Genomic DNA, 12,097 nt, shown 5'->3' with positions numbered 1-12,097 from the left:
TAGAATGTGCAGTAATGCCTACTGGAACAGTTAGGTGCAAAGATTCATAGGTGAGGGCAATGGTAGCCCTAATCCACCTAGCCACAGTCATCATGGAAGCCCTGGCACCTAGAGAAGGTTGAAAGGAAACAAATAAGGAATCAGCTTGCCTAAGGCCCTTGGTACATTTAAGGTATATCTTGATAGCCCTGCGTACGTCTAGAGTGTGCCGAAGCTTTTCTTTTGGATGAGTGGAAGACGGGCAAAACATCGAATTAACCTTTGGACCAAAAGGTAGGGTCTAGTCTGAACACTACAGAATTGTTCTGAATGATGCAACGCTCCCTTTGGACCAAGAGAGCTGCCAATTCCAACACCCTCCTGGCTGGGGTGAGAGCCACCAGGAACAAAACCTTGAAGGACAACACCTTCAGGGATGCCAAGAGAGAGGCTCAAAACGAGATTGAGTCAGAGCATTAAGAACCTTGTTTAAGTCCCATGAAGGGAATCTGTGAATGGGCGGGGGTGCCTTATTAGTGCCCCCCCCTGAAAACATTGTTTATGTGGATGTAGGCCAGGCAATCCTGGCATGGCCAAATCCAAAACGGATGCCAGGGTGGATACCTGGCGTCTCAAGGTACTGGGACATAGGCCGATATTGAAGCCTGACTGAAGGAAAGCCAGAGTTTCTAAAACACTTGGGGAGGAAGGGTGGATGTGATGCGTGTGGCTCCAGCGAGAGAAGGCTGACCAAGTAGCCTGAAGTATTCTGGTAGTGGAGGCTCTTCTGGACGCGAGGATAGTTTCTTGCACCTGTACAGAGTAATCTCTATCAGCTAGGGCCCTGCATTCAAGGTCCATGCGTGAAGGTGCAGTCATTCCGGATCCGGGTGGAACAATGGTCCCTGAGACAGGGGGTTGGGACGTGGAGGAAGTTTCCAAGGAGGACATTCCAACAAAGCTAGGTCTGAAAACCAGGGTCGATGAGGCCAGTAAGGGTCCCTTTCCAATATGATCCTTCTGGCAACTAGACACAGGACCATTATTGGCAGAAATGCATACAGAAGACTAGGAGGCCAAGGAAAGCTGAAGGGATCCATCTGCTCTGCTTGGGTGCAATGACAGTGAGTGTAGAATCTGGGAAGCTGAGCACTGCGAGGCAGAGTGAATAGATCTATTGCAGGTATCCCTAGAGCCACGGAAATCTGACAAAATACTTCCGGGTGAAGAGTCCATTGTGACGTATTGACAGTCTGTAGGCTCAGCCAATCGGTCTGAAGATTTGCTGAGCTGCTCTGCTGATATGGATCTTAGATAATGCTCAGCCCATCACCTCTGCCGGAGTCACAAGATCCGCTCAATTGGCATACATGAGCGGTAAGAGTAACTGGGACAGTTTCTGTTTGCATTCCAGTGGAAGTGCCACCATGGCCTTCAGAGTGTTGAAAAAGGCTCCCAGGTGCTGCAGACTCTGAGAAGGTTCCAGGTGACTTTTCTGCATGTTGACAACGAATCCATGATCCAGTAGGAGCTGCACCATCTTCCGGACATTCCTGATGGCTTGATTCAAAGTTGGAGATCAAATCAAAAGATTGTCTAAAAATTGATGGGCATGAATGCCCTGTAGGCGTACATTAGGAACAGCATGATCTTTGTGAAGATCCGGGGTGCAGACGAGAGGCTTAATGGCAAAGCCTGGTATTGGTAATGTTTTTGGTCATAAGGAAACCTCACGCGCCTCTGGTATGATGGATGGATGGGCACATGTAAATAAGCCTCTGACAGATCGATAGAGGCTAGGAACTCCCTGACCTGAACTGCATGGTGCAGGCCTCTGAGAAATAAAGAAGCCTGGACCCCACTGGAAGGTTGTCATGGCTTACAGTTCTGTGGTCCTGTGGAAGGGAAGCTGCGACCCTTCTGCTGTCTGATATTGCTTCTGCCATGGGAACTCCATTGTTGATGCCAGGGAAGCCTGAAGGAACCCTGTCGATAATGTCTGTACTGGTTGTCTCTGTATTGGAAACAAGTGGACTGACTGAAACCTCTGTAGACACGAAAGGAAGATGTATTAAAGGGTGTTCCCCTATCTGCGGAATTCTTTTTTCCTCAAAGACATGGCCTTCTTTGTATCCCTGGTTTCAACCAGGATGGGTTCTAAGGAATCTCTGAAGAGCTTAGAGCCCTTGAAGGGGGTGGCAGCCAGTGTTAAATTGGAATCCACAAGCCAATTTTTAGCCATAGCCCCCTATGTACAATGACCCCATATGCTATGGCATGGGAGGCGAACTGAATGCAGTCCAAATTGGAATCTGCCATCAGGGCCGCTGCCTTGGCAATCTTATACATCCCGTCTCAGCTTGGTGTTTTCAGGTGGAATATACATGACCAGATCTTTGGCCCAGAGAATGGTGGCCCTTGTGAAGATGGAGTTCATAGTTGCGGCCCTAATCACTCTGGCCGATGCCTCGTGGCCCCTCCAAAGAATGTGATCAGCCTTCTTGTCTTCTGGCAACTGGAGCTGTTCATCCCCATCTTTATTCATCAATGCCCTAACACCAATTGGGCCACTGGGGCATCTACAGGAGGAACAGCTAGCTTAGACATAATTTCAGAAAGATTATACCCCCCCTTTTTTTTTAAAGTGACAGAGATGGTTTATTAGCAACCGGGTGCCCCCATTCAGACATCATTGCTTCAAGCAGGAAAGGGCATAGTTGCAGCTGAACTGGAGGTAGACGGAAAAACCTCCTGGTCCAGGCCGGAAGCAGATTGTCCAAACCTCCTGGTTCAGGCCGCCACCATCTTTGCTGAAGTTCTTAATAGTCCTCTTCACCCTAGAAAGTGCAACCTCAAATTCTGAAGCAGCAAAAAGGCAGTTGGAACTAGGAAGATCAGATGGAGCTTGTTCATCTGAGAGCTCTCCTTCTTCCTTTTAGGAATCAAAGGACTGAGATTTGGACATCTGCGTGGCAGGCTCAGGGAAGGGAATGAAAGGAGCTGTAGGTTCTGACTTGGGTACAATAGGGTGAGAAGGCAAAGGTACCGGAACAGAATGTCTATGAACCTTGGCAGGTCTTTATGGAAGAGGAGCCTCAGCAGAGGAAGATGGGGAGGAAGCAGGACTCAATGCCCTACGCTTACGAGAAAAAAGTCTATGCCTAGCAATAAATCTTCCCCTTTCAGCCATGGGGATGGCATCCCTGACAGGGCTAGAATCAGGGGGGTGAGGAGGAGGACTGTTTGACAGACCGTTTGGTGGGCTGCTTGATAGGCGGAGCAGGGGTATTGTTACAGAGGTTGAAGGCATATTAGCCATGAGAACAGAAGGAACAAACGCTAAGCATTGCCTAGTAACAAAATCCTGCAGCTAAGAGGAAACATCCTGAGGAATGACAGTCTTACCCAATGGTAGTGGCAGCACAGGTCCTCCTGGCAATGCAGGCGGAGCTGTAGCAAGAACAGGCACGCCGGGCAGAGATGACTGGATCAGCCCCTCAGGTTGGACTGGGCCCTGAGGAGGCAGGATTGGACCCTCCTGAGGCAGGATCTGCATTCAAGCCAATCCCAGGGATCGCCGGTGCTGGGATCACTTCATCAGGGGCTAGCGAGCTAGAACCCTGATTGCATTTAATGTTGCGCTTTTCGCACCTTTTCCTCTTAGCCTCCAAACAGCCACCTGCATTTGCAGGGAGAGAGACAGGCACACTAGAGGCGGGTAGCAAAATGGTGGGCAAAGCAGGCAGGAAACGGCACGGTTTGCATTGTTTGTAAACAGCCTGAATAAGCATCCGTTCGCTCAGCCTGACCCCACCATGGGGGAGAGCTTAGCTTTTTTCTTTCTCTTTGGAGGGGCTCTCTCCTTTAATTGTGTTGTTTTCCTTGCCGCCTTTTGGTGAGGCTGGGGAGAGGCTCCGGGAAGCAACAGAGCAACAGAGGCGGCTGTAGAAGTAGCCGCAGCAGCCCCCTCACACAGAGGAAAAGACGAGTGTGGCACAGCTGGGATGGAAAGGGTCTGCTGAATAGGCTCCCTGCCCCTGGAATCGGACATGGTTCCCTCAGAGAGGGACCCCCCACCCACCCAAACATCCCCAACCCGGGAAATCTCCATGGTCAGAATAGTTAAAACACCAAGGAGCTTTGGAAAATGGATGACTCCCTTCCCCACCCTTGCACACATAGAAATAGTTAGGGAGAAAAAGGATAGAACTAGCCTGAAAACTAAGAGAATAACCACGCTTTGCTTTTTCCAAGTGCTGGCAGAACCAGAATCGGTTCTGCCAGCAAGACAGAACCAGAATCGGGGCTTGAGTGACAGCTATCCTATCTACGGGAACTAGCCTGCTCAATTTTAATTGGCCCTGTCTCAGAGCATGCAGTGGCTGATAACCCAGTGTTTGAGGATGACCTCCCTATACCAAAGAGAAAAAATTATTTCCATATAAAGTTTTGAATTTATTTTAGTATAACAAAGCACATTCAGTTCAACTACTTGGCTACTTGAAAAACCTTTGAAATACAGTAAGGAAATTAATATGGCGGAGGTGTTTTCCTACTATATATGCTAATTAACATGCCAAATCAGATTATAATCTATGTAGTTCAGCAAGAAGACTTGTATAGTATTTGCATAAAATTGCAGATGTTATGCAAACGAGGTAGAAATGTGTGTGGATTTCCCCCCCTGGAAATTTTACATTATATTTTACCCATAAAAATCAAAACCCATTCTGTCTATGCCTTTTCAGCTATGATCAAAGCAAAATGCAAAGAGGATTTGGTTGCATGGGAAAAGAGCAATCCCCCCCCGCCACCAACTACCTTTAAAATTCTGAATTAAGAATAAAACACATTCCACAAGTGAAGAATATACAGAGTTACGTGTGCTCCGCTTTACAGGATTAGAATATTTTCACCACAAATTTACTTAAAACTATTTGTTATTAGACTCATAAGCTATGTTCCGTGTAACAGGAATTCCCAGATGTTGTTGACTATAATTCCCATCTCTGACAGCTGCAATGGCCTTTGACTGGGGATTATGGGAACTGTAGTCAACATCTGGGAATCCCTGTTACAGAAAACACTGCTCACAAGAGGCATATCACATCTTTACTAACACTGGAATTAATGTCTCTGATAAAGTCCCAAGGTGTGTCTGTCTGCTTTCTAATGATTCCCCTACTCCCACTTCAGACCCCCATACCATGAATTCTGGAGAGCCCTCGACCAGTGTTCTAATTTTTTTCATCTGTGCGCAGAATGAAATTTGTTCCGGGTGGCAGTATCAAGGCAGTGTGCACGCACATGCATTCAGAGTAGTTTATGCGTGCACGTGCACACGCCTTAGAGGTAACACTGCCCTCGACCCTTAGGATTGGCTTTTGGGGGGGAAGGAGAACAGGGAGCTGAAGACAGAAAGGTGGTGGTGGGCGGGGGAGAAAGACCGGTTATACAAGTGTTGTGTTAGAGAGAGAGAGAGAGAGAGAGAGAGAGAGAGAGAGAGAGAGAGAGAGAATGCATATTTTAACAATGATGATTTTTATCTGGCCTTTCATTTAACAACTTGTTTGGCCAGGTTTTCTTTTTATTTACATCATCTCCCCTTCTTTCAGAATCCTATAATTTTCATGTGCTTTATTTAACTAGAAACTGAAATAGAGAATATATACGAGTCTCTCAACTTACTATACCTGTTTAGCAAAAAAAATTGTATCTAGTCTGGAATCCTGAACAACAGAGCCAGCTGGTTCTTCTCCTGGTTGCCACTTGAATAGAAAAATTAACCCATGAACTGGCCTATGTAAAGGGCAAGAAAAATAAAGCGTTATTACAATATGTCTATTACTGGAAAATCAAATATGCTTATTAAAATAATAGGAACATAGGAAGCTGCCATATACTGAGTCAGATTGTTTGTACAGACTGGGAGCGGCTTCTTCAAGGTTGCAGGCAGGAATCTCTCTCAGCTGTATCTTGGAGATGCCAGGGAAGGAACTTGGAGCTTAGATGCTCTTCTCAGAGCGGCTCCATCCCCTAAGGGGAATATCTTACAGTGCTCACATTTCTAGTCTCCCTTTCGTATGCAACCAGGGCAGACCCTGCTTAGCTTAAAGGGACAAGTCATGCTTGCTACCACAAGACAATGCTTAATGAGTCCAATAGGGTGTGTGTATACATACAATTTAAAAATGCATTTCTAGTCCACCTATCACTACAGTCTCAAGGTAGCAACTGAACACAGCAGTAATGAGAAAGAATGTTACACAAAGAATGTTACAAAAATCAGTATTATGCTGCTCCCAATCCACCCTATTGCTTCCTTTGTGTGCAAATTCCTGTGTGGAATACATACACTTTTGTATGTAGGTAACATGCATGCCTGTGTCACTCTACACTAGGGACAGTAGATTAGTAAAAAAAATATGGCTTCCTTGAAAATACTGGGGTGTATCTTAAGAGTTTTGTTTCTGAAAGAAGATGCATTTGTGCAAGTTGGATCTCCTGGGACCGCTCAGTAGAGTTCAGTACCGTCAACCATCCTTCTAGGCCACTTCATCATGCTCAGAATCAAGTGACTCCATTTTGGATCGGTTCCAGTCCTCCATGTGGTGTTACTAGGGAACATCCACTCAATCTCATTACCACTGGGCTCCTGCAAGGATCAATCTTGTTCCCTATATTGTTCAACATAGTTAGGAAAGTGGTGGGGAGGTCGTGCCGAAGTTTGGGCTGAGGTGTCACCAATATGCGGATGACACTGAGCTCTGTTTCACAATGACACCTGATCCCAGGGAGTAGATGGAGATCTGGAACTGGGGGTTAGAAGAGGTGATGGGTTGGATGTGGGCTAACAGACTCAATCCAGAGAAGGTGGGAGTACTTTTGGTCAGTAGGAGAGCTGATTAGGGAAAGTGGATTCAACCTGTTCTGGACAGGATGATATTAATTGTGTGGAGTGTGGTAGTTCTCCTGAACCCAGTTTTGCTTCTGGATAGTCAGGTGGCAGTTGTACCCAGAAGAGTTTTTTCTGCTGTGCCAGTTGTGACCCTTCCTTGAGAAAGCAAATCTGAACACGATTATCTCAACCTTAATCACACTGTAATTGGCTTAATGCACTATATACACAGAAGAAAAGCTTCTGGAAACAGCAGCTAGTGCAGAATGTGGTAATCAGACTACTAATAGGAACCTCTCACTGGGATCATGTCACCCCAATCCTGAAGGAACTGCACTAGCTCCTAACTTGTTTGGGGGATTCAATTCAAGGTGCTGGCGATTACCTTGAAACACCTTAAATACCTTGGGTACTAAGTACCTGAAGGATTTCCTGCTTCCAGCTAATTCTGCCCACCTTACAAGATCATTTGGGGAGATCTTGCTCTGTGAGCCAACACTGGTGAAAGCACGTCTGTCATATACGCAGGGCAGGGTGTTCTCAGTAGTTGTCCTCAGAATGAGGATTGCCCTCTCTGGGGAGGTTCATTTGTTCCTCTCTCTTTTAGTGTTCAGGAAATGGCTAAAGATCATGATCTTTGTCCATGCCTTTGAGTAAGGATATTGGAGGTTGACAGTTGCCTTGCATGTTATTTCAGTCTATACCTGCAGTCCTTACATTGTCAGCCCTGTTTTTTGATTATAAATATTGTTATACTCAATTATTTGTATTCTTTTTAAAAATTCATTGTAAACTGCCTTCAGACCTAGTGGTGAAAATTTAAAAGCGTAACTAAAAATAAGATACATTTAAAAGAGGGAGGGGTGATCTGCTGTGCTGATCTCCCCTCCTACCTGCAGATCTACAACTTAGGGTCCCCCAACCAGCAGGAACAAATTTTCAGAAAGTGTAGCAGACTGCAGAGAGAAGGGGAAATTGGCAAAATCACCCCTTCTCTCTTGTGCAAAGTGGTTGTGCAAATGGAGCTGCTTCTGCTTGTAGATGAAACTCTTAGGATACAATCCATTATAATATTCCAATTATGAAGTTCTCTCTCTGCCCTATGATACTGTTTGGAATTTCCATAATTTACCAACAACAAGAAAAACAAGTAGTCTATTTAGAGACAATACTTACTTTAATTTTTCAAAATTCTCTGGCTCCAAACTCCATATTTCTTCAACTTGTGCACCCCTACAGCCTTGAAAAGCAAAGAAAAATGGCTTATAATTATTACTGTTTAGAAAGCAAACTTTACAAAGTGCTTCCAATGCTGGACCAATTTAAATCTCATATTTATTTATTTCCCAGGCACAATTATCAAGAGTTTCAATAGGCACCAATTCTGAAATTTTATTTTTAATTGCAAACAGTAATCCAGTGATAGGGATGTGCACAGAATATAACCAGGCAGTAGCTGGTTCGACAGTGTGTGTGTCTGTGCGTTACCTTTAAGGAGCAGGGAGGGTGCTTACACTTTTACACACACACACACGCACACACACACACACACACCAGGTCATGTTTCCCCCGCTAGCGCTGTCCTTAAGTACAGTCCCGTGGGGCAGCAGCCCCAGTGCATGTTGGATCAGAAGTGCCCGGTGCGTGTGCATGCGATGTGTGCACGTGCACCAGGCAATGCCAGTCCGACATGTACCGGGGCAGCAAGGAGGTATGCTGCCACCCTGCGAGACCTTTTTTAAGGAGAGTGCCGGTGGGGGAAACGCTGTGTGTGTGTGGCGGGGGGGTGGGTGGGGGTAAGAGCACCCTCCTTACTCCTTAGAGGTAACCTCCCTGCTGTAGAACCAGCCAAATCGCCAGTCCTTCAAACCGGTTCGGAGGTCCATAACTGGGCCTCCGAACCGGTTCATGCACATCCCTATCCAGTGAACAATTTACTCACCATGTTCAACAAGAGCAAAAAGCAATTCCCAAACATTAATAATAATCACTTCAGTGCATTAACCATTGCAGTATTTGGAAGACCCTTTATTCACACAACCAAAATGGATAGGAAGTAATAACAAATACAATTTAATTTATTTTAATTACGTTGTTGGCCTACTTTCCTTAAGGAAAGTAAGCTTAAGAGATCACCCAACTCTCTCTCTCTCTGTCCCTACCTACTTCACAATGCCTGGACCAATTTGGACCAAATTTGGTACAGTTGTAGGGACACATAGGCACACCTCGACGGAATAGTTGTTCCTGAGGAGCGCTCTCTCTCTCTCATACACATACACACACGTAATTCTAACCGCTTATTGAAAGTTTTTGTTAATCAGTTCACAATTTGTAAACATGCTATGGTATTTATGCCACAAAATGAGATTCTGCCATCCAAGAACCAGTACACTAGTTCATACTAACCAGCATTAAAAACTCTGGAGAGTACACTTCTCCAGAGAGTACACTCCAGTACAGTGGAGAGTATAAATTATTTGGGATGAATTAGTATAGAGCACAAAGAGGAGATCCTGTGTGCCCAGAGGCATATTCAATGACTCAGCTTCATTAGCTGCAAAATGGAAGTTACAGCAGCTACCTCCTATTTAGAAAATGGTGATGCTTATTTTACCCAATGCTACTCTTATTTTTGTTAATTTGCATCCTTTCCTTTAAGGAATTAGAGACAGATGCCTTGTTCACAATCACTTTTAAGTGTTTCATTAAGACTTCCCTTGCATGCAGGAGGCACTACCACAACAGAATTTAGGTATATATATTAAAAAGTACATTGAAAACATAACAGTGCTAATGGAACAAACTTGTTTGTAAACATACGTCCGACAGATAATACTGTCAGAGAGCAGAGATTGGATATGCCTCTCTTTCTTGAGCAGTTATTGACTAACTAAGTGCCTTCAAGTCAGTGTTGACTCTTAGCGACCACGTAGATAAGATTCTTATCCATGTAGTTTTTCTGGTAAAATAGAGGAGTGGTTTACCATTCTCCCGTGCAATATTAATTTATGCCTTTGTTACTGTCACTAAAGTGATGGTCTGCCTTCAGCACCTATATTGCTGCTGCCCAATATAGTTGCCTGCTTGCTTTAGCTGGACAGTTGGGATGACCTTCACACCTTGGGTGACACTACTGGAAGTATACCTCTTGGTGTACTTCACTCATCCATCCCAGGAACAACCCACCACCACGATGAGGCAGCATGTGTGTGTGTGTGTGTGGGGGGGAGACTTGAGCAGATATACCTAGTGGTGAATCCAAGACCCAAGTCACATATGAAAAGGCCCCCAAGCAGTCACAAAAAACCAAAACCCTAGTAACGTGCAAAACAGCCCTGAACTGGTAGATGAACCATGTCCAAGTCCAACACTCCAGCGTTGACAATTACAAGTATAGAGTTATCCCAGCTCTCCCTCCACCACACAATCCAACCAGGATTGCTAACTAGCCAGACATTAAGTTCCTCTAGACCAGGTGCCAAGGTGGTACGGGGTGTGTGAGTAGGCGTGCTTTGGGTTTTTGTCGTTTTCCTTCCCTTCTATTAGGTGTACTTTGACACTGATATTTTTAGAGAGGGGAAAAGAATTCTGCACCTGTCTCATTGTGTCAAAGGCAACTTTTTCTGAAGCAGGAAGCCGATTCTCTTGGCAAAGGAAGGCGACGCAGCACATGGTCAGACACCCTTTACACGGAGCCTTTCTCAGCCCTGCCGCTGACAGTCTCAGCGGCAGGCTGCGGGAGCCGAGCTGCGTTTGCACGACTCTGACCGGCAGCTTCTCCCCTGTGACCTCCTCCCACGCCCCCACCCGAGGAAGAGGGCGGCAGACGGCAGGCCCCAAAACCTTACCGAACCCCTTGATGAGCTCCGTGAACACTCCTGGGTCACTCTCCATGAGGCACCACTCGCCGGCGCTGCCTCCTCCCGCCATTGTGCTAAGACGGCGGCGGCAGCGGCGGCGGCACCCACCGGCTCGCTCGCTCCGTCCGCCTCAGTTTTTTCTCACCCGCCGGCAGCCCGCGAACCCTTTCGCTGCTCGACGCACGCAGCGCGCAGACCACTTCTTTCCCGACAACCTCCGCGCAGGCAAACCCGCCAACGAGATGACAACAGCTAACATAGAGATAACTCTATGGAAGCCGCAGATATCGCTTCGGCAGTAAAGACTCGAGTAACACAGTCTGGATTTCCGGTGTCAGTAAAGCCTTTTCTTTTTCACTTTTTCATCCCAGAGCACAAGAGCGAGATCTATGAGCGTCTCTGTGGAGAAGCACAGTGTTTTGCCGTACTGCAATACAATTAAAATCCTGGTGTTTTCCGCTGATTTGCATGAAAAGCTCTCATTTCTGCCTTGGGGAGATTTTTTTTTTTAAATGCTTCTTCTACAAATCCGAAAATAGTCTCTTCCATCACTCTGGTATATTCCTATCTCTGCAAAGCCTTACTTCCCGTTTCCGTTCGAAACGCGGATTCATTCATGCGGGGTTGGAGAACGATGCAAAGCGAAGAGCCGCCTCAGTCCCCAGTCTCTGTGGTAACATGCCCTATATCTTTGCATGTGGTTGCCCCTGTAGTGTAGTAACATTTTCTCATATTTGACAACTTCTCCTATCCTGTAAGAATTTATGATATGCTAGATTGTCATTTTTTCCTGCCTCATCAGATTTTCTACTTCCTCCGCCTTTCCTGATACACTAGATCTACGCTATCAGTTTTTCTTCTGAGTTTGCTCATGCTCAGTCTCTCTATGTGTAGCCATTCGGTTGCCCCGATCTTGGAAGAGAAATCCAGCAGAAACTCTTGCTCTTGAATAACAAGTTGCATAAACATAAACAGGCATTTCATATGTGAACTTATATACGTGCCTGCCGTCTACTGAGTAACACCATCTTGCCCCAGTACTTCTCTACTCTGGTTGGAAGAGGATATCGTTCTTACAGGCACAGGCTGCCCCCCCCCCTTTTTTTTTTTAGAAACTGAAGATGCTAGGAATTGAATTTAAGACTTTCTGCTCAGACACCAGACACCGAGTTTGTAATTTCCCTGTGTTTGGGCTCTTCCTCCGGATCCCAAAGTGGCACAGTCCCAATGGAATGAACCGGTACTCTGACACAGCCCGTGCAATGTATAAAGGACTTTCACAGAGATGTCAGATAGTGTAACACCTCTCTAAATCTCCCGTAGGGGATGGTCGCCAGTGGAAGTTTCCTGTTCAATG

The 12,097-nt window shown here is 45.9% G+C and overlaps 2 protein-coding genes across 4 annotated transcripts in view; one reads left to right on the top strand and one right to left on the bottom strand.

Moving 5' to 3' along the window:
• Nucleotides 1-11,309, bottom strand: part of UCHL5 (ubiquitin C-terminal hydrolase L5) — a 42,505-nt gene extending 31,196 nt beyond the window's left edge. Inside the window, exons 1-3 of one of the 3 annotated variants that reach the window (XM_053244051.1) lie at nt 10,729-11,309; nt 8,054-8,117; nt 5,673-5,778 (exon numbers count right to left, since the gene is read on the bottom strand). In XM_053244051.1, coding sequence (XP_053100026.1) covers nt 5,673-5,778; nt 8,054-8,117; nt 10,729-10,810 — 252 coding nt within the window. In that variant the 5' untranslated portion in view covers nt 10,811-11,309. The remainder of the gene's footprint in view (nt 1-5,672; nt 5,779-8,053; nt 8,118-10,728) is intronic. The other 2 variants (XM_053244049.1, XM_053244050.1) reach the window with 2 other exon arrangements.
• A 34-nt stretch (nt 11,310-11,343) lies between these two features.
• RO60 (Ro60, Y RNA binding protein) overlaps nt 11,344-12,097 on the top strand; it is a 35,044-nt gene continuing 34,290 nt past the window's right edge. Inside the window, exon 1 of the mRNA XM_053244047.1 lies at nt 11,344-11,413. The gene's annotated coding sequence lies outside the window, so the exon portion shown is untranslated. The remainder of the gene's footprint in view (nt 11,414-12,097) is intronic.

Source organism: Hemicordylus capensis, chromosome 4, assembly GCF_027244095.1.
Source record: "Hemicordylus capensis ecotype Gifberg chromosome 4, rHemCap1.1.pri, whole genome shotgun sequence".
Classification (NCBI taxonomy): Eukaryota; Metazoa; Chordata; class Lepidosauria; order Squamata; family Cordylidae; genus Hemicordylus; species Hemicordylus capensis.
This window is presented reverse-complemented; position numbering and strand designations above follow the sequence as displayed.